The 22697-nt window shown below is 43.0% G+C and overlaps 1 protein-coding gene across 3 annotated transcripts in view; it reads right to left on the bottom strand.

Moving 5' to 3' along the window:
- The window catches only part of FAM13A (family with sequence similarity 13 member A), a 246164-nt gene that overhangs the window by 50657 nt on the left and 172810 nt on the right, over positions 1-22697 (bottom strand). For 2 of the 3 annotated variants that reach the window (XM_055138786.1, XM_055138787.1), the window contains 3 exons: positions 10139-10180; positions 6876-7055; positions 3487-3673 (listed from right to left, as the gene is read on the bottom strand). In XM_055138786.1, the coding sequence (XP_054994761.1) occupies positions 3487-3673; positions 6876-7055; positions 10139-10180 (409 nt within the window). The remainder of the gene's footprint in view (positions 1-3486; positions 3674-6875; positions 7056-10138; positions 10181-22697) is intronic. The other variant, XM_055138788.1, reaches the window with a different exon arrangement.

A 22697-nucleotide genomic window follows, 5' to 3' on the forward strand; every position in this document is an offset into this window, starting at 1 on the left:
GGTGTTCAAGGGCTTATTTGAGGCTCTGTGTTTGGGGACCATACGTGGTGTTATATCTCTCCTGTCCTCACAACCTACATTAACACGGAAGAAAAATGACAGAACCTCAGATTACCACTTATGCATTACCTTGAACAAATGGATTAATCTTCTGGGTGAACTTTTTCTCATGTTTAGAATGATGCTGATGTTGGTGGTGGTGTTGAGAATAATATAACAACATCCACTGCACGGATCAGAGGGAGGATTGAAATAGATAATACATGCAAAGGACCTAAAATACTTAAACCGCTATGTTTCATTTATTCCAGAGCATTCAGAGCCATAATTTGAAATCAACACAATATTTCGCTGAACTGACATGTGAAGGTTACGAATATGGTCTCTTACTCTTAAACATTATTTCCAATTCTCAGGATTATAGTCTTTGGCGAACAAGTTAACACTTAAGGTTTCTTCCATATTTAAGATGATGTCTGTAGGACAGAGTAAAGAAGCAAGATCATTGAATAAACTGCATGACTGAATAAAGATTTTTAATCCAAAATCTTAATTGTATCCTAGAGAAAAAGTACTATTGCTCTTGCCTCCACGGTTTTTTTGGGGGCTCGCGTGGGAGGGTACAGCCAGCATGTGCGACTTCCTTCCAATGCTGTCTTTATATTCAGCTGTCAGATTCCTGGCAGGTTTGGTGTGATCACTCCTTATGATTGCATTTCCAGTCCCACGTCAGCTACTGCCCCTTATCCTGCTGTTCTTCCCCCCGTGTCGTCCATCTCAGGTCTCACTGACTACTGCTTTCCTCACTCTTGTACTCTTTGGGGTCTAATATATTTCCTGGCACGTACAGGCATGCAATTATGTACAATTCTTTATTATTATTATTATTATATATTTTTTCTAGACTGGAGCAATAGCACAGCGGTTGGGTGTTCGCCTTTCACGCGGCCGACCCGAGTTCGATTCCTCCGCCCCTCTCAGAGAGCCCGGCAAGCTACTGAGAGTATCGCACCTGCACGGCAGAGCCTGACAAGCTACCTGTGGTGCATTGGATATGCCAAAAACAGTAACAATAAGTCTCTAAATGAGAGACGTTACTGGTGCCCGCTCAAACAGTGATTTTTTTCTGCTATAGAAAGAGGTATTTGGTCAGGGCATAAAGAACTTAAAGCTCAGTGGAAAGATTCTGGAGGACAGTTGGGGAAAAAGACAAAATGGGAAAGTTCAAAATAAAGGAGGGAGTTAGACGCACAAATGAACTTTTCGGACGGAATCTAGAAAGACGAGCCACAGTTGCCTCGTGGGCTCGCAGGGTTGGCTCTGTGGCTCCCTGTGAAGATGGACTTAAAAATCCCCGGAACAGGAGCGCTGGGAGAGACGAGGCTTCCCTCTGCCCCAGCCATGTTGAGAGGGATTTAAATTATTCACTGCAACAGAGACACGGGCCATTGAGCTCACTTATGCCAACAGGTGACACGCACAGTCCCGGAATGTGGGAAAGGGCAGGTAAGATGGAAGCAAACCCTCTCGCAGAAACGAGCAACAGAGAATTAGGTTTCCCCTCCAAATGCTTTAAAGTAGGCGATGCCAACAGTTGCGCCAATAAAGCACACTAATTAGTATTAGTATTAGATTTTACTGAACTGACATGTGAATGTGATGGCTACGGTCTCTTACTTTTAAACACTATCTCCACTTCTCAGGCTCAAGTCTTCAGGAAACAGGTATTAGTAGTAGTGTTATGTTTTTAAGTGACTTTTGGCGGTGCTCAAGGCTCACTCTTGGCTCTGTGCTCAGGAATCAGGCCTGGTGGGCTCAGGGGAACATGTGGTGCCGGGGGTCGAACCCGAGTCAGCCACGTGCAAGGTAAGAGCCCTGACTGCTGTTCTCCGCCTCCAGGACACGTATTCTAAAGAGAAACTGCACTTTGCCACCTTCACCTGTCAGTCCACGGGGCCAGCCTGAGCTACTGTTCCCGAAGGAAGAAAGGCGAGGATGTGCTTGCGGGGAACAAAGAGCCTCCGAGAGACAAGCTCGGTCTTTCCTAGGCAACGTTCAGATTCTTTAGTCACGGCAATTCTCTTTGGCAGAGAAGCAGAGATTAGCCATAGAGAGAACTGAGAAGTTAGTATCATTTATTTACAGGTACAACTTTTTCAAGAATAAGAATGAATGTTAAACACACACACACACACACACACACACACACACACACACACAACCCAGTTCACATGCAATAGTTCTAAACTGAAATGCTTTGAGGCCTGACATTGCTGCCCCTGGCTGACGGCTTCTCTCCCAGCTCCTCAGCTTACTGTGGGAACAGGCTTTAAGACACTCAGGGATGAGACTGAATAGATTTCCCCCCAGATTCATATTTTCATATATTTAAATTGGGACAAAATTAAAAATCTTCTTGAGCACAGGAGAAACTGGCCATCAGGTGACCCAGGGGCCAGGGCTACAGCTGAAAGGATGCCTGCCTTCAGGAGGCCACCATGGGCTCAATCTCTGGCATCCCATGTGGTCCCACCGGGGGTGACTCCTGAGTGCAGTCAGAAGTAACCCTTGAGCATTGCCGCGTGTGGCCCAATAAATCAACTAGAAAAAAAAAAAACCACAGAAGTTTTGTTTACATCCGGAAAACTCAACACGTAGCTAAAAACTGGCTAGAGAGAGGGGAGATGAAAGATGTTACACAATCAGCAGGAAGAGCGGATATCATCTATATTTATTAGGCACTCTACTGCACATCACAAATTTCAACTTCAGCTACCTTTCCTTATTACTGAGGAGGATTTGTAGACAGAATTTAGTTCTTATCCCGCCCCCCACCAGAGAAAATAAAGCATTATGAAGAAGAATGCAGTACTAATAGTTAAGGAAAATCATCTGTAAGAACTTATATATCAAATTAATGATTCAGGGTTCAGGTCTATAACAACTATGTAGATTAACCTTTTATTTGCTTCTGATTTATTTAGAAGAAAATACTTTCTAAATTAGAGGCAGACCATATCTCTGAATAATAAGTTTCTAAACACAAAGATAACTGGTCTTCTCCAAATATGTTCCCTTCTCCTTACTTTGGGTTTGTTCACCAAATTCTTTTTCACACGTTCATGCAAACAAGGTCAAATAGGATGGGGAAAATATCAAAAAGACTTGGTTGACAATTTTACGATAATAACAAAGATTAAAAATGCGTAAAAGAATGAGATGATCAAACCAATCTGAGGGACAGGGAAATTGAAGTGAGGGCTGTCCCCAGTTCTCTGGGAGAATATATTTCTCAGTCTTGACTTTATTTATATATATTAAAAGGAAACACAAATAGACATACTCCAAGGTCTCAGAACTTACACTATAATTCTATGAAAAAAATACCAAAACTATATACTTTTATCTTTCACGAAACAAAGGAAGAAGAGATATGAAATTTCTTAACTGGCTACACGTAAACACTGTATAGGATTATTCACTTACCACAAGACCTTCTTGATTTTCATTGAGCTCAGAAAGTTTGGTACTGGATTTCTGATGTTTATATTTTCCCCTTTCTTCAATATGCCCAGAAGTATTTTCATGGAATATTTCCACTGCCTGAGTATTCAAAATACAATCACCAAGATTGCTGAATCCAGGCGAAGTATTTTCTTTGTTGAGAAGTCCCCTTGAATTAAAAAAAAAATTGTTTAATTTTATTTTATAAGGAAAAAAAGAAGATATTTTAATAATAGCAAATCACATGGAAACTCATAAACAAGCCCTGAAATTCCAGCTTGCATCTTTGATCCAACTATGAACAGAGTGTTACTTCGTGCCAAATAAATTGCATTAATAGATAATTTATTCCTAGAGGCAATTGGCAAAGGCTGTGTTTCGACCAATGAGCAGCTTTAGTATTTGTATCCCGAAGAATTTATATTCAAACAGGGAGAAAACTGCATGTTTACAAAGAAATTTCCAATTACTGACATTATATAGACACATATACTAACACTGTACACATGAATTCTATAAACTAATAAATGGAAAATTGAAAAGGAAATACAGGAACATTTTTCTCTAGAACAGGACATCCTGATTTTCTCAAATGATAGATGTTTTCGTAGAATGGAAATACTCTAATACCTAAATATGCATTGGATAATCTTGGTAGAAATAGTTTATTAATAAAAAAACTATGTAACATGAAGTATCTTAGCTGAAATATGGATTTATTACTTCCCAGTACAAAGAGTTTCACAATGTAACCTTAGAATTGGAAGTTTTTCATGACTGAGGGTTTGAAATAGACTTGAGGGCCAGAGAGATAATAAAGCAGGTAGGGCCTTTGCCTTACGTGTGGCCAACCTAGGTTCAATCCTGGCATCCTGTAGGGTACCCTGAGCCTGTTAGGATGGTCCCTGAGATCAGAGAGGCAAGAGCAAGCCTTGAGCACTGCTGGGTGTGACCCAAACCCAAACCCAAAACCAAAATACAAAACAAAACAAATAGTCTTGAATTTCATGGTTATAGAGCTTGACGAGTTGATGTCCTTTGAGTCATTTGCATCGTAAACATTTTCTTTTTATTATATCACAGAGCAAAAGCAGCACTCTTACTTGCTCATATACAACGGAATAATGCTTGACTCTCACGTTATAATCCTATAGGTAGCGAAATAAGTGAGTTTTAAAAAGTAAAACTGATGGTCCTTCGACTACAATTTAATTTCATCCAAAAATAAAATTAAATATTTTTAAGTATTAAATATCTATTCTTCAGCCAATTTCATATTCCTTGTTTTTGCTATATTGGAGGCAAAATTATGAATTAAATACTACCAGAATATTTTTTAAAAATAGCCTTACTTTTTTGGATATTTTTTCCCCAGGCTCAGTGAAGGGCTTATTTCTGGGCCTGTTCTCTGGGGTCATTCCTGGCAGGGCTCGGAGAACCTTGGGAGGTGCTGGAGATTCGAACCAGGATTCCAGGAAGGCAAGTGCCCGACCCCCGGGGCTCTCTCTCCGGCCCCTGAAATAAGCTGGAAAGTCTATTTTATGATCTTTTAAAATCTTTTGGAAGAAATGACTAGAATAAAGTCTATCAAAAGAAATACACGCACTGGAGCTGTGTGGGCATGAGCAAGTGGAAATATGGTCTCCCAGGAGGGTCTCTGCTGACCAATGGTTCTCCCAGGAGGGTCTCTGCTGACCTCTGGGTGGTGTCTCCTGTGCGAATCCCAGCCAGGCCCGAGGCTGGAGCCGACCTGCAGTCTCACGTCTTGGCTGTCTCTGACCATCTCTCCCTTACTCTGGTCTTCACTGTCCAGTGCTCTCTCCTACCACTTTCTGTACCGAAACACACATTGACTAGGTGCTTGAGAAATGCCCAGCCATTTATTGCTTCCTGATGAGAATCTGTTCTTCCAGTTTACCGTGCAGGACACATTTGATATATGTATATCATAAAAAATGTGTATGATGTTTCCAGCTTTCTATCTTTTGAAGTATGGAATTATTTCCCCATAAAGAATGTATTTTAAAAATATAATTCACGGGGCTGGAGTGATAGCACAGCGGGTAGGGCGTTTGCCTTGCACGCGGCCAACTCGGGTTCAAATCCCAGCATCCCATATGGTGCCCCGAGCACCGCTGGGAGTAATTCCTGAGTGCAGAGCCAGGAGTAACCCCTGTGCATCGCCGGGTGTGACCCCCCCAATATATATATATATATATATATATATATATATATATAAAATTCACTTTGATGCTTTCAAACATGAGGAAAAAAATTAAGGAGGTCATCACGAAATAAACTTTCAGCCATTTACCCCCAAGATTAATAACACTGCCACACATCCTTCTAAGTTAATTTATTATTAAACTGAACTCTTTTATGTAAAAAAAAAAAAGTATATTTAAAAAAATATTTTTGTTTGTTTTTGCTTTCGGCCACACCGAGATGTGCCCAGGCTCTGCTCTCAGGGATCACTCCTGGAGGGGCTCAGGGGACCACATGTGGCACCAGGATTGAACCGGGGTGCACTGACTGTCTATCGCTCTGGCCCCAGATGGAGATGTTTTGTTTATTGGTTGTAGCTTTAAGTTTTCAGACCCAAAATAATAGAAGTCACTATTATTAAACTGTACTATTTAAGACTATAACAATGTAGCACTGTAGCACTGTCTTCCTGTTGCTCATTGATTTGCTCGAGCAGGCACCAGTAATGTCTCCATTGTAAGACTTGTTGTTACTGTTTTGGGCATATCAAATACACCATGGGTAGCTTGCTAGGCTCTGCCGTGTGGGCAGGAAACTTGGTAGCTTGCCAGGCTCTCCGAGAGGCATGGAGGAACTGAACCCGGGTCGGCTGCATGCAAGGCAAACACCCTACCCGCTGTGCTATTGCTCCAGTCCTGAACTACAATATAAAATATTATTTATTTTGGCGGGAGGAAGATGTGGGGCCACGCCCCGTGATGCTCAGGGCTTGCTTCTGGCTTTATGCTCAGGGATCACTCCCCGTGGTACTCAGGGATGCTACACAGTGCTCGGGATCAAACCAGAGTTGGTCACATGGGCAAGAGCCTTGATTGTGGTATTCTCTCTCTGCCCTTACTGTAACATTTTCAGAGTCCGCATTAACTAATTGATTTTTTAAGAAAAGTTTTAGGGTAGTACCAATAGTATCCTGTAAAATCCTAACTATCTCAAGGCACGTTTTCTGTTCCTTCAAAAGAGAAGGACAAGATTCCCCCACCGTGATCGGTGCAATACGGAGCACCCGAGGGCATGGGGGGAGGGTGTCGGGGACGAATTCTGGTGCAGGTTCCTTAAAGGGGACGCGGGAAGTGCAAAGGAGCAACGCCAAGGCCAAGGCCACTCACGGGTCTGGGTCCAGTGGAGCTTCATCCCTCTGCATGCACAGGCGCCGTCGCTGTCTGGCGGACGTGGTGGAAGATGCTGAGGAGGGTCGGGAGTCTGGGGCTTCTGAACTTTGGCCTCCAGGGCCACTGACGTCAAAAAGATGCTGCTCTACAGCTGACCGGATGGTTCTTTCTAGAAGTCTGGACCAAGGAACACAGAGACAATTAAAACAAAAACAACAACAACAACAACAACAACAACCCCCAAACCCAAACCAGTTTATCAATGGCTTTCTTTTTCTTTTCTTTTCTTTTTTCTTTTTTTTTCAAGTTGCCCATAATTTTGGAAATACCAGTATTTTCAATGGAAGATCTACTATAGCTTGTGCAGAGCTGAAAGATGAGGCCTTATTTGCATCAGAAGTTAAAAACTAAACCATACAATTTCCACCAATTTTATAACCATGTTTCTCATCGTCCTGAGTCCGGGATTACTGAAATGCTCACAGCAAATCTAGCAATAATTATAGGAGGAATTCAGGAAATAGAGGTCATTTAATATCAGGCAGAAGGAGGAGAGCTTTTTTCCTCATAAAATAAGGATGGGTCTATTCCTACCAAGGCGACCTTCCTCCAGCCTGCATGGCAGAGAAGGACGGAATACTTTACAAAGCAAATTGGCACAAGTAATTTCGTGATACCTACTATCTATTTAGATCCCTTACAGAAAACATTGCATAGGAATAACGGTATTGAACAGACCATTTCATCAGAGCAATTATATAACAGGATGGCAATTTTTTCCTAAAACTTTGTTCAATTAAATTATGTCATAATGACTAAAGCTATATTCTTGGAATTATTCAAATATATGTGTATTACATATGTGCATATATATATCTGAATTAAGAAGGATAGACTTTTTTTTTTGCATAGTCTGAGTGAAATAGGTAAGCCCAGGGTATACACGTAAGATAGATATGGTGACATTTTTAAAAGTATAGAATCTTTCAACATGCCTAATCTTTCTTTCATCATTGCACTATTTAATTCTAAACAAACTATCATGTAAAATTCTAAACATCTCAAATCCTGTTTTCTGTTCCTTGAAAAGAGAACAACGATCGAGAGTCAAACTGTATCCATTAAATATGTAGGATTAAGTTGATAAAATGGGTCTTGAAAATTTAATAACTATTTTTTCAAAAGATCATTGTATAACAGACTCAGATGAATTAGTTTAAAACTATTTTAAAATGAGCAAGTTCAGTTCAACAGAAACATTTATGCCTAAAACTCTACATCGTGACATGACGTTTTTAACATTAGCATAGGAAATGAGCAAACTAACACAGGCATAAAGACCCATCCTACAATTTTTTTAAAGCTACCTAAGACATATAAATAAAAATTATTAGGAAACAAATATACAAGAATCTTCCATCCTTGATGCAATTCTGGAATCTCTCTAAAAGGCAGCTGGGATAGAGAAGGAACCACTGACTGAGGGCTCTCTCGGGATGGGAGAAGCGTGTTGAAAGTAGACTATAGACCAAACATGATGGCCACTTCCTACCTGTATTGCAAACCATAACACCCAAAAGGAGAGAGTAAGAGGGAATGTGTCTGCCACAGAGGCAGGGGGCAGGGGGGAGGGTGGTGGGAGGGATACTGGAAACATTGGTGGTGGAGTGTAGGATAACACTGGATTTGTCCTTTCAGCCGTGCTGCATGGAACTTAGGTTTATCGAGTTACACCCATCACAGTGCTCCTTTGTTTATCTGTAAACTCTTCTCTGTGCCCTCCTCCCCAACAGTAAATCACCTTTTCCCTAATCAGATTCTGTTAGCCTGTAAGATCAGATCCTTCTGAGGACACTGAACTTGTGTTGTAATTATGTCTTTTATATAGTTTAGCACTGTAGCACTGTTGTAGTTTACCTTAGAGCAATGTCCTTTCTGTATGCACACAGGAAGATGGTTAATATTATGCTTTTGCAATTTGGGAGTTAATTGACTCCGAATAATATTTACTCCCGGGCATCTGCTTTCTCGACTCAGTTGCCCTTAGTCCCTAGCATCCCCAAAGCAGAGTCCCGACGAGGGACAGAATGGACCCAGGGCAAGCTGTGAGCTACCCTGGCATCGAAATGGGCCAGGCCAAGCGCCACAATACTCAACTATAAGTTAAGAGCACGGTCACGGACAAACTCTGTCATGACCCAAAAGAGGTAACTGGATAAGGACCCTGATGGGGTTAGGAAGACTAACCTGGCCTGAGGACTGTGGTCTGGAATATATAGTGAATGTCCTCAGGAAGAACCAAACATCAGGTTTGGTGTATCTCTTACTGAGCTCATACGGAATGACACTGCTAGAAATATTAGAAGTAAATTTACTACAACTATTTAAGTGGATTACTAGCTGAGGAGGACTGGAGTGAGAGCACAGCGGGGTAGGGCGTTTGCCTTACACACGGCTGGCTGACCTGGATTCGATTCTTCCATCCCTCTTGGAGAGCCCGGCAAGCTACCGAGAGTATCCCCCCATCTGAGGACCCATGTCATGAGGAAGGTTCATGAGGGGGGATCATTAAAGGTTTCAGTTTCAGTCCAGGCATTGTTAGTGGCCTCCAAAGGTCAAAGGACCACGAAGCACAAACTCGTGAAAGCAGCTCTTGCCCTGAGCTAAACCAACTGGCCACCACGGCTAACTTGCGTGTGTGTGTGTGTGTGTGTGTGTGTGTGTGTGTGTGTGTGTGTGTGTGTCTTAGATTTCAAGATCCCTTCGGGCAGAGCACAAAGCTCATTTGACAGCCTTTCCACTACGCGTGACGCTTTGCTCAGTAAATGCAGGCTGAACTCAGCCAAAGAAACAGAGACCCAGAAAGTTCCTTGACCTTTAATGGAGGCATCCTCCAAAGCAAGATCACCCCAAAAGTATCCAGAATGTTCTGCAAATATTAATTGGCCCCGACTTTTATTTTTACTGAAATTTTCTGACATTTCATTATTCTTACTGAAATCAACAAAAATCTCAGACATTCACACGACTACGCTGTCACTCGCTCACCCACACCGGACACTCACATTCGAGCATTAATTTTCCCATGTGAAAATGATCAACTTTAACGGAAAAACTTTTCAGGGCTGTGAAAATTAAGCATCATCCGTTTGTTGCCTCAAGCTCCCAATACAATGCACCAATCCTGCACGGCGTTCCCCCCCCCCCCCCATGTCCTAAAGGAGGCAAAAAGGAAGGGAAAGAACATGCAAAGGACTTACTCTCCACTGGCTGACACACTGCCCACTTGGGACACGCGAGCACTGCGGGAAAAGAGCAGAGAGAGAGGAGGTCAAGTTAGACGAGGAACTAGACCCCACACATCTGGCAGAGAGCCTGAGCTGGCCCCAACTGACCCACTTTCAAGGTCACTGGTTCTAGGATGAGTGAATCTAGAACACTGGCTTTTTCTCATTTCCGAAGATGGCCACGACAAGCAGCCCCGCCAGCGACATTTGGGAACCCTCTCTACCCCTCCACCCACTGTCACGTCCCGCTTAGGGTCTTCTCACTTTCCCAAACATTGATGTATCATTACAGTTACCACCTCCCGTTCCTGCTCAGCCCCCCTCCCCGGGGACAGGGAGAGACGGAGAGCATCTCTCTCATGCTATTCTGAACCCGCAGAGGTCGGCGAGGGGCAAGAGGGATAAACATGATGGACTGACATCGCCTCCTACACATCTAGTTTCAAGACGCCTTTCCTTCCCCCTCCCCTTTTTTGGAGGGGAGCTATATCCAGTGGTGCTCAGGGCTGACTCCTTTCTCTGTGCTCAGGGGCCAAAGCATCTGCATGCACCAAGGCGCGTATCCCCTGTGCCGCCTCTGTAACCATCTGTTCCGAGCCATGCTTTCCTCTTAGATTCCTTGAAATGAAAATCATCTTATGTTCTACAAAACTTTTTGTTGATCTTACAAAAAATCAACAGCTTTTCCATTAAGTATTTGTAAATTTCCTCTGTCTCTTCTTCAAGCTTGAATTCCTTGGAAAGTAATCAGAAGTGCCGGCCTACAGCAGAAGGGAACGCTTCAGAGCACTGTCTGCTGAGCCTTCCTTAGAGGCCGTTCCATTCTGCCTGCCTCCGTGTTCCTAGAACAAGGCTGAGGGCTATAGCCGCTCTTCTTCCTGTGACCTTATCTGCAATTCTCACATTTTTGTTCCTCTCAAGTGCTTAGTTTATTTCCAAGTCAAGATTGAAAAGTACGCTTAAAAAATGAAATCTGAAATACATCTTTAGGGCACATACAACTATATAGTTTTACCAAATGACCATAATAATTCTCTTTTTCTTCCTTCTTTATAGAAGATAGTGTACAAAATAAAAATTGCTAATCATCAGCGTTAGTGGCTGCCTTTTAATGATTCCAAACACTATATATTACACTATATAATAAGGAATTATATATTATATTGTATAGACCATATATATACATTTATACATTACATTACATATTGCATTATAATGTGTTACATATACATTATAAATAATGTAATATAGACCACATATACTTACACATTACATTACATATTGCATTATATGTATTACATATGCATTGTACATAATTTAATTTTCAGCATGAATGTTGATTTGAAATCATCTGTTGAATTTTTCCTTCCATGTATATCTTTTGTCTTAAATAATGAATTCAAGTGCTTCAAGGGATTATATGTTATTGACCATTATTTCCATTATATACTACCACACTATCATCCAACTCAGCATAGCATACATTATTTCAGTGAATAAACACAATATTTATTTCCAGATAACTTTCTTTAGTTAAAACTGAAGTTTCTTTTTTGCAGGTCATTAACCAGAGCCAAATCCCAGAAAAAAAAAAACTTTAAAAAATAGAGGAACTATGCTTAAGGAAGATGATAAGGATTATAATTAATGAATGCACTCTAATCGGTATTGAGTACTTAACTGTGTTTCTGACACCATATATATATATATTTTTTATGTTGACTGATGCACTGTTTACTCTACCCTCTGAACAAGACTTTCTTCCTTCCTCTCCCTGCTTTTGGGTGAGGCTTGAGGTATAAACTGTCCATAGTCACAGAGCCAAGAAATAGATGAGCTGGGATTTGGACCAGGAAACTTTTAGCTTAGTCTCGCCTCTTCTTCACTACACTAGACTTGTAGTCCATCACTCATGAGAAGAAAAACACCCGAGAATCATCTCTGTCCACAGAAGCCTGGTCTGGCTATTTGACTTTGATTTCAGTCATGACCGTTTCTCCTCTGCTCACAACGCTTGTTATTCACAGTGCTCCCAGGTTACATAACCGACAATAAATCCTTGCAGCTCTCTGTCCTTCCTTGGAACGGGCAGTCCAGGCTCTGGAAATTTTGTGGTTCACCTCTGTAAACTCAACGCTGTATAATTAACTCCTGTACTCCACTTTCGATGTAGTTGCACAACCTTGGCTGGGGGAGCCAGCGTCCATGTGAAATGTGAATAATACCTCAGTGGTAACCCAGAAGGCGCAGAAGCCTGCTCGATACTAAAGCACATTCCAAGAGAAATATTACGAGGATGCCCTCTGGTCCTCAAGAAAGGGGGCCTTTCCACAGGAAAGAGATGACTGTTTTCTCCACACACCTGTGCGCTTTTGAATTGGACTTTGGTCACTAAAGCACGCTCTGGTATTTTTATATTTATCCTCTCTCTCCCTCTCCCTCTCTTTCTCTCTCTCTCTCTCTCTCTCTCTCTCTCTCTCTCTCTGTGTGTGTGTGTGTGTAAAAATCACAAAAAGGTGAAGAAAAAAAAAGGCAAGGCAGAGGCAGCCAACAGGGCCAGACTCCGAGGTGACGGGCTTTCAGAGATGACTAACCCTCTAATTGCTTCTCACATGCTCATGTGCCTTAGAATCATCTGGGAGATAATTTGCACAAAAATGCTGATCCCGTAGGTGGAGATCTAGAGAAGGGGGACGTCTCTGCAAAGCTAAAAAAAATTCAGTGATGATTCCAGTGCTATTTGTGGAAGATGCTGATGAGCAAGGATCTAAATCCTTGCAACCAAAATTCTTGGAAATTCCAATTACTTAGATGTCACCTGGGCTATTTTCAACCTTTTGAAGTAATGAGTGTAGAATTTAGAGAACTTGGCAAATGCAGGGGAATTGAAAGATAACACATCAAAATGTCCTTTGGCTTAAAGAAAAATGACCGAAGTCTTCCAGGTCCTTCCTTAGAACATAAAGTCAGGGACAGCACAGGGCAAGGCGCCTGCCTCTCACTCGCTGACTCAGTTTGGTCCTGAGCACTTCGAGGTCCTCTGAACACAGCGGGGTGCAGCCTGGATGTCCCCCTGAGCACGTCTGGGCGGCCCGGGGAACCCCTCGACAGGGCAGGGCCTGAGCAGCGCAGCCCCCGTGGGCCCAGCTGGCTGGGAATCTCCAGGAGAAGCCCCTGGTCTTCTGAGCCCTGCCTGGGTGGCCCTCCACCCCCTTCCCTGCCCCCCCCCCAGAGGAAACAAGAACAAACCAATAATAAGATTGGTAATCTGGTAATCGGGGCGTTTCTCACCAGGGGTGCCTGAATGATCCTAGGAGAGACAGTGTTGCCTGTGTATTGGGGCAGCGGGGGAGGGGGTGTTACTTCCTGTCTCCTGGTTTAGAGACACGTTCCCGGGGCCTGGAGCAGACCCTTCTCTGCCATAGGCCAAGTGAACCTGGGGACCCCTGAGTCAGGTCCCAGGCATTTTTGCGAATATATTTATCTTAGGCCGAATGTAGGATGCGTTTACATTGATACGCATCTTGAACAGTGGTGAGGCATTTATAGTATACTTAACATGCTCACATATTCATGTTTTTAAGAGTTTCTGAAGAAATATTTAGAGAAGAGGACTTTCCACGGCAGGGCTGGAAAGAAACATTCTCCTCCCGGCGCTGCAGGTCCTGAGCAGAAACCAGAGGAAGTTGTTGGTTAACTCGGAGACTTCGCATTGGCCTTAACGTCTAGAAAAGGAAAGATCTGCCCAGTGAGTTCTAACTCCCTTTCACTGCTGAACGCTTCTAACACTAGCCCGGTTTCAGTCTATCGCCCCAGCACAAATCATGCAACAGGTAGTGTCGGTATACGTGGTTTCATGGCAGTGTCTGCCAGCTTCATGACTGATTAAATACCTGAAAGGCACTGCCCAGGTATTCCGGCATCGTCCTGCTTCTAGGCACATGTGCTCAACAACCCTTGAAGAATAATATCGCTGAGAGCAGTTATGACGGAGAGAGGGACAGCTTCCGCATCTGTAACGGGCCCCGAGCGATTCCAAGACCCTGGTGAGGCTGGAGTGACAGTACAGCAAGGCCACTTGTTTTCCGAGTCGCAAGCTCTGGTTTGCCCCCTGGCATTGCATAGGGTTCTCGGAGCCCGGCCAGGAGCAATCCCCGAGCACAGCGCCAGTAAGTCCCTGAGTACCGCTGAGCAAAGCCCCCAGACCCAACAAAATCAAAACCAAAACCCAAGACAAAGAGACTTGAAATGGAAAGAAGGAAGTTCATGTTAAGACTCTGCATTCTGGCCCATTTTTTTTTTTTAATTCACAGACATATTCTAAGTGATGATGCAATGCATTTTCTATGCCTGCAGTCATTTAAAATAGATATAAGCCTACTCTGAAATAAATTCTATGACATATTTAAATGTACTTTGCTTTTATCTCTATCAGCAAAACCCAGATAACATTTCCCTAAGCCGATCTGCTCAGTGATATTAGTCTGTAAAGTTTGAAGGTGATAAGATGCAAAGAATACCCATCGAAAATTGTTTCCTTAATTAGATCTTTTGATTTTCAATGAAGAAATTTACAAAAAATGGAGGATGTTTCAAACCTACTATACCACCTATTTTGAAAAGTTGTATTTTTCTCAGTATTCTCTTATTTAGCAATTCTCTTTTCTCTGGGGCATAAAACTCTCCTGGTAAGGTTTTGACTAATCAACTAACTGATTCATTTATCAGTCAATTGGCTTCTGGGTCAGTCTCAGTGATACTGGGTGCTTCTCCTGGTTCCACACTCAGGGATCAGTGTGGGTACAGGACTGGTTATCAAACCCGCGTTGGGTGTGGACAAGTGCCTGAACCCCTGCACTATTTCTTCAGCCTCAAAATGTTTTTTAATAATAGGAACCAATGAACCTAACAGAATTACCCTTTTCATCTAGAATATGATATTTATGCCAATTCCATTTTTTAGTGAATCAGAATTTTAAAAAATATGTGATTTTTTTTGTTTTTGCTTTTTGGGTCACAGCCAGCAATGCTCAGGGGTTACTCCTGTCTCTGCACTCAGGAGTCACCCCTGGCAGTGCTTGGGGGACCATATGAGGTGCTGGGAATCGAACCCGGGTCGGCCGCGTGGAAAGCAAGCCCCCTACCTGCTGTGTTAACGCTCCAGCTCCAAATATGTGATTTTCAAAAGCCTCATGAGAACAAACGGTGTCTGAGGGGCCGCTGAGTGGGAGTGGACGGCACACAGCCCGTCTAGCGCAGTGGGCCTTGGACACTCGCGTGGACCAGGTGCTCTCTCTGCCTTTGCCCTTCCTCACCGCCCTGACCGGGGACGGAGCGGACCAGGGCCCCCCTGCTCCCCTGCCCTGCTTCGTACACCCAACGTCCCCGTCCACACAGACGCTGGAAAGACACGCGGACAGCAGGAAGGCGAAAGGGAACGAGGAACTCCACCCTGGCCCAGAAAAGAGGTTTCTGAGGAGCTGGGAAGGCCCTTGCTTTCGGGGGGCTGGGGGTGGCGGACGGGAAGCAATCCCAGTCAGTCCCCTCCCAGCCCCTCCTTCTCTGCTGCTGCCACCTGTGCCGTTTACACGGTGAGACTCCAAGTCTGCGAGGACACAGAGCTTTCCAGTAGCCACCCCCCCCCCATTCTCGAAGCCACCAGTCAAGCTACATCCCCGCTACAAGAACGGCTTCCGTGGCCGTCAGCGTCACTGTCCTCTGAAGGGCAAGCTGAGAGCAGCTAGATGGGGCGAGGCCAGTCTGCTGCTGGTTTCAACAGAGCTTCGCGTTTTACTTAAACTCAAAGCTTTTACAATCTTTCCCCTTTTGGGGGCCACAGCGGGGTGTGCTTGCTCCCAGTGACTTGGGGGGGGTAGGGGGAGGTCACTTTTGGTGGTACTCAGGGAAGCAGACAGTGCTATGGGTCAAACCCAGGGCTCCCACATGCAAAACGTATCTAGTCCATCCCTTTGCGCTCTCCCCCACCTCCCTGAGTATGGCGGTTTAGGAACAGAAGTCCAGGAGCAGGAAGATGGCCCGGCAGGACGGGCACTTGTCTTGCCGTGGGCGAGCCAGGTCTGAACCCCAGCATCCCACACGGTCCCTGCCTTTCGCCTCCCTGAGCCGCCAGGAATAAGCCCTGATGTGCCCTCAAAACAAAAAACAAGAAACAGAAGCCCACAGGGAGCCAGGCTGACTGAAGAGTGAAGAAGCAAGAGGTGCAAATCTGAAAAGCGACAGAGGCATCATTCTCTACGAGCAAAATTGCCCTTCGCTCTTGATCATGCTAAGGGAAACGTGGAGTGAAAAAAAAAAACCCACTCGTTTATATAATTTACCAGTGTTTCTCAGTCTAGCCAAGGCATACGTGGCTTAATCCTTCTATTAGCCCCACTGGAATCAAACACCCTCTCTCCCCACTCTGTATATGACTAGTCAGAAGCTCGACATGGAATCCCTGACGAATTCTATGAAAAATGGTAATAAAGTGCATCACCATCTTGAGGTATAAAATAATTACATTGTTGCCGTATTGAGTGGTTTTCAGCTAAGGGCACGTGTAAGAATCTACCTGTCCCCTCCCTTCCCCTCCCCCAACTCAGGTGTTTACTGTGCTATTTGGAAATAGACATATAGAATTGATCGTCCACTATTCAAATGAGCATTCAAGGAGTGCTTAAATATCTTCCTTTTAGCTTCACAGTGTACTCTGGCGTTTTCCTCGATGATAATCAGCAGAATGTCGGTGACCATGGAAACTGTACCCGCTGATCTCTCCTGTCCAACACAGCAACCACAGCTAGATGTGGCGACCGAGCTCTTCAAACGGGACTAGCGCAACCACGGAATCAACATTTTAGTTTTAACTTAATTGTATTTCAATGAAAAATTAAACAGGTAGCCCATTGATTTCTGGCTGTTCCCACCCTACTTTTTCACTCCAGCTGCCTTTGCCACAAAGCAAATCCATCTGTAAAACTTTAATGATAAATGCTTTCTCAATCACATTTAAAAAAAGTGATCATCATGCCTATTTGTAAACATATGGTTCAGTGGCAGCATGCAGACTCACCCCGCTCACAGCCGTCGCCATGAGGGGCCCGTGAACCCCCCGATCCTTCTAGGACCTGGTGCCACCAGCCAACGCTCCTCTCCCAAGAACTGGACAAGTAGAGTCATACTGTGTTTGTATTTCTGTGACTGCCTACTTTCTTCTTCTCTTCCTCTCTTCCTCCCTCCCTCTCTCTCTCTCTCTCTCTCTCTCTTTCTTTCTTTCTTTCTTTCTTTCTTTCTTTCTTTCTTTCTTTCTTTCTTTCTTTCTTTCTTTCTCTCTCTCTTTCTTTCTTTCTTTCTTTCTTTCTTTCTTTCTTTTCGTTCTCTCTTTCTCTTTCTTTTCTTCTTCCTTCCTTCCTTCCTTCCTTCCTTCCTTCCTTCCTTCCTTCCTTCCTTCCTTCCTTCCTTCCTTCCTTCTTGTTTTCTATTTCTCTCTCTTTCCTTCTCTCTCCCTTTTTTCTTTCTCTTTCCTTCCTTTCTCTTTTCTTTCTTTTTCTCTTTCTTTCTGTCTTCCTATTCTTTCTTTCTTTCTTTCTTTCTTTCTTTCTTTCTTTCTTTCTTTCTTTCTTTCTTTCTTTCTTTCTTTCTTTCTTTCTTTCTTTCTTTCTTTCTCTTTCTTCCTCTCTCTCTGTTTCATTCTTTCTCTCTCTTCCTTCCTTTCTGGGCGGTGCTGGCATTGGACCCACACTCGGATGTGCAGAGAACACCCCCGGTGATGCTCAGAAGACAGTAACCATATGCTTTGCTGGGAATCAAACTGGGGCAATGACACTCAGAGCGTGCACTGCCCAGGGTACTGTCTCCCCAGCCCATCCTTCATCTTTTAAAAAATAAATTATTGCAGTGTTGAATTTTAGGGATTCTCTTATATTTTGGACATTTATTCATTTTTCAGACATATAATTTCCCAAATATTTCCCAATATTCTGCTGCTTAATGTTGTTATTGTTTTAACTGTTGATAGTGGTTTTATTATTTTTCTAATGCACAGAATTTTAATTTTTTTCATAAATTTTCATTATTCTACTTTTTGGTTTTCTTGGCATTTGATTTCATTTTGAAGAAATCACTGCCAAATCCAACGTGATGTTGTTTCATCTGATATTTTTTTCAAAGCACTTAAATTCTTAGTTATAGGTCTCTGACTGTTCTAAATTATTTTTGATATAGATGATGTTACATAAGGCCCAAACTTCAATCATCACGTACAAACTCCTTACTATAAAAGTGGTTTAGTATCGCAAAGCAGAAAACAAGTGTTGACAAGGATGTAAAGAAATTGGACTGTTTTGCTAAACTAGTGGAAATAATTTTAAAATGATTAAGTTGATGAGTTTTATATTCTGTATATTTTATTAAAATTTTAAGATAATTTCAAATGCCAAATTTTATGTTATTAATATTTGTCACCAATAGCCCCAAACAAACCCAGGACATCACACAGGCAGAGGTGATGTGTCCCTTCCATCCAAAACAGTCAGGAAGGATAAAGATGGGGCTGGAGCCTAGTGCCGCCTGGAGGGCGTTTGCCTTGCATGCAAATGACCCAGGTCAATCCACAGCACCCCAGATGGTCCCCCCAACTCCTCCAGAGATGATTCTAAGGGCACAGTCAGGAGTAAGCCTTGAGCACTGCAGGGGTGGCTCCCAAACCAAACAAACTAAAAAAAAAAAAGAACATGGAAAACAAGTATTTTTTTCTGTATGAGGTAATTTGCATCTAGAGATTGTCTTCTGGTAAAAAAAAAAAATCAAGTAGAGAAATAAGCATTTTGCTTTTATTCTGCTTCTGAGTAGCCCGAAACAAGCTTGTAAATGACGGCTGGCGGGCACGCTACACTTCACTCACACCTGTGGAATGACGTGGGGTGGAACGAGTTCTGGCGGGCACGCTACACTTCTCCTCTCGCCCCTGTGGAATCCCCATTAGTGCAAACTAGCTGATCTGATGATGAGAAATTCTTCCTCCGAAGTCACATACATATGTTTCTTAGGGAAAAAAGCAAACTATTAAGACTCGAACTGAGTATGGCCCGCCCCCCTAAACTGTTAGGCACACACGTCTAGCATAAGTTGTCTGGAAAGATAATCCCTCCAAGAATGAATAAGAAAGATTTTTTACAGGAAAGTATACACAGAAAAAATATCAGCATAGAAGTGGAATAATATGATTTCTGTATCCCATCCAATGTCAAATAACATTTATAATTTTGGAAGCACCAGATGTATATATATATATGTTTTCCCAATCATATTAAAAAAGGTACAGATTTGAATAGCTACAGAGGTATAGAGTATGTGTATACACACACACACACACACACACATTTTGGTGCCAGGGATCAAACCTAGGACCTCACATATGTAAGGCATAAAGTGCTTCATCACTGAGCCACACCCTTGGCTAAATATTATGATAGTCATATTTTAATCTGATTATGCCCTTAGCTAAATTTTTCTCCAGAATTCTAGAGTTGGAAAAGTTTTATAGAGTAATGACTCATAGGTTCTAAGAATAAAACAGAGGCCTGAAGTGAATCTGCATGCCAAACAACTAATTTAGCAAGAATCCCACTTAATGATCCGGGAAACTCAGCAAACATGTGAAGCTGTTCCAAATCTGCTCAGCTCGTAATTCCTCTCCAGAGCGCACGGTGTGTAAATTCGGATGGAAATACTACAGGCTGTCTGCGTCAGGGCTGCAAGAAGAGGAGGGATGGAGGAGAAAGAGCATCGGGGTTGCAAGAAATCGGGGTTGGGGGCTGGGAGCGGGGAGCCAGCAGGCAGACGGCAGAGGCCGGCGGGGCAGAGAGTGAATGAGACACGTCACCGAGCACAGCTCCTAAAGCGGTTATTCAGGATTCTGGTCCATTTTAGACAACGGCAGAGTCCAGGTGTACAGGGTATAAGTCAACCCCAGGAACTTGTGAAAAAAGAAAAGGAATTCAAAGATTGTTCAAAAATAATTCAAAAAAATTATTCAAAAATAATTCAAAGATTGGGGGAAGGGGGGAGGTATATCGTGATTCTTGGTGGTGGAATATGGGCACTGGTGAAGGGATGGGTGTTTGAGCATTGTGTAACTGAGACTTAAACCTGAAAGCTTTGTAACTTTCCACATGGTGATTCAATAAAAGAATTAAAAAAAAATAATTCAAAGATTATTTTATTCAAAGATAAAGTGAAATTCATCAGTTATGGTGGGGGGGCGGAGGGCGGAATGGGAGGTGTACTTTTTTTTTTTTGGTGGTTTTATATGAGCACTGGTGAAGGGATGGTTGTTTCAGCATTGTATAACTGAGACTTAAACCTGAAAGCATTGTCATTCTCCACGTGGTGATTCAATAAAATAAAATTTTTATTAAAAAAACAATAAAATTAAATTTTCTAAAAGGCAAAAAAAAACCAACCCAAAGATTGCAGTAGGATGGGAGGTGATGGGGAGAGGAACCAGGTCAATGTTACTCGAGGAATAGAATGTGTCCTCCAGAAGAACTGCTCTCCTCGGTTGGCATGGTCCGGTCGGAGACCGTGCACCTTAATTCCATGAAGTTGTGGTCACTGCTTGTTTGATATTCTGATGCCTTTACACAATGAATGCCAGAGTCCCGGCACTCGAGGGCAGCAGTCCCACAGATTGGCAGCTGCTGCACAGTTGGGAAGGCCTGAGAGCCAGGACTGTGGGTCAGGCTGGCAGGAAGCCAGAGTGAATCAAATGGACCCACACGTTGTCTCAAACCGAAGCCTCGAATGGTCCATCTCCGGCCACAAGGTGATTATTGCACTCTGCCCCCCGTCACTAAAAGGCAGGATCCCCTGGAAGGCAGTTCCGTGGCGGAGCCTTAAGTTCTCTGGCACATGCCGAGCGGCTGGGGTGGAGTAATTCTCCCAATCTAACCCTGGGTCTGCTGCAGTGATTTTAAAATGAATTGCATCCCACAAATCCTGAATTTCTCTTAAGAGGCAGATTTCAAAATTGGGAAAAAGGCTAAGCCCTTCAGCCCTTTTAACTTTACGTGGTCATAAAACTTCCAAGTATACCAAGTCTTTGAAGTGAATGAATAGGTGGTGAGGAAAGAAACGCGATGATTAAGAAAATCTTCTTAGGGGGCCCGAGCTATAGCACAGCGGGTAGGGCATTTGCCTTGCACGCGGCCGACCCGGGTTCGATCCTCGGCATCCCATATGGTCCCCCAAGCACCGCCAGGAGTAATTCCTGAGTGCAAAGCCAGGAGTAACCCCTGAGCATCGCTGGGTGTGACCCAAAAAGCAAAAAAGAAAAAAAGAAAATCTTCCTAGTTTCTACTTAAGTCAGATGCTCCAGTGACAATCTCAGTATAACAACTTTTCTGTTTCTGGAAAGAAGTGAGCTACAGAAGAGACGGACCATGAGCGCTCTTCAAAATACAGTTTAGTACTGGTTTTCTGGCTTTACAAGCTCCAGAAAATAATCCTCAGCTCCCCTAGCTTCCTGGGTGTGTAGCTCCCCCCCACCCCCGCCCCTACTGCACTGAACATGGTTTACCAGAGCCTGCGGCTTCTTCATGAAGTGCTCTATGTAGAGAATAGAGATTTTAAAATTTCCTTCCAGTCTAATCATTAGGCAAAACTGAAAATTAAAATGCTTTCTTTTCCCACACTTTTGAATTTAGTTTATGTTTTACTTTAAAACTTTCGAATCTGAAACCAAATGCCTTATTCTAGTCTTTTCAACCTTGAAGACACTGTTACAGAATTCTTAAATTGAAGACGGAGAAATAGAAACATTTTACTATAGCTTAGGTACTATGGATACAACAGTGTTTAACTTCATAGTTAAAAAATTACGTAGAGGTACTGACACACACTCTTCCATGGAAGTCATCAGATCCAAAAAGAGGGAAATTAGAATATGGACCATACACGGTGAGGGTTCTGATAAGCTTAGCCTGGCTACATTGTGGAATAGTTATTGGAAAAATTAAAATGAGCAAATAAGACCAAAGCAGTCTAAACTCTCCTCTCACCCTGTTATAGAACAACAAAACATAAATACCTCAAATAGAAGGGGGGGTAGAGATCTTTCGTCTTCCTTAGAACTAAAAGGAAAACAAAACCGATCAATGTAAGCTGTTACCATTATAACAGGGTTATGTTACTAAAACTTGGTTCTGTCACAAATTTTGTTGGAGCTCATTAAAGTTCATCTCATCATGGTAAATTTCCTAAAACACAGAGTACCCAGATCAACATAGGTCCATTATTTCATCAAGGGAGACCATCAAGAGATGTTTGTTATTTTTTTTTTGCTATTATTATTGTTTTTTTGAGACTAGCCTAGCCCATAGATAAAAGCAGACACTACTGTTTTTTTGTTTGTTCACTTTTGCTGTTGTTGTTTTGGGGCCCACACCAAGGCAACCCTCAGGAGTTACTCCTGGCTTTGAGCTCAGGAATTACTCCTGGCAGTGTCTGGGGAACCGTTAAGGATGCTTGGGAT

Source organism: Sorex araneus, chromosome 5 (genome assembly GCF_027595985.1).
Source record: "Sorex araneus isolate mSorAra2 chromosome 5, mSorAra2.pri, whole genome shotgun sequence".
In the NCBI taxonomy this organism is placed as follows: domain Eukaryota; kingdom Metazoa; phylum Chordata; class Mammalia; order Eulipotyphla; family Soricidae; genus Sorex; species Sorex araneus.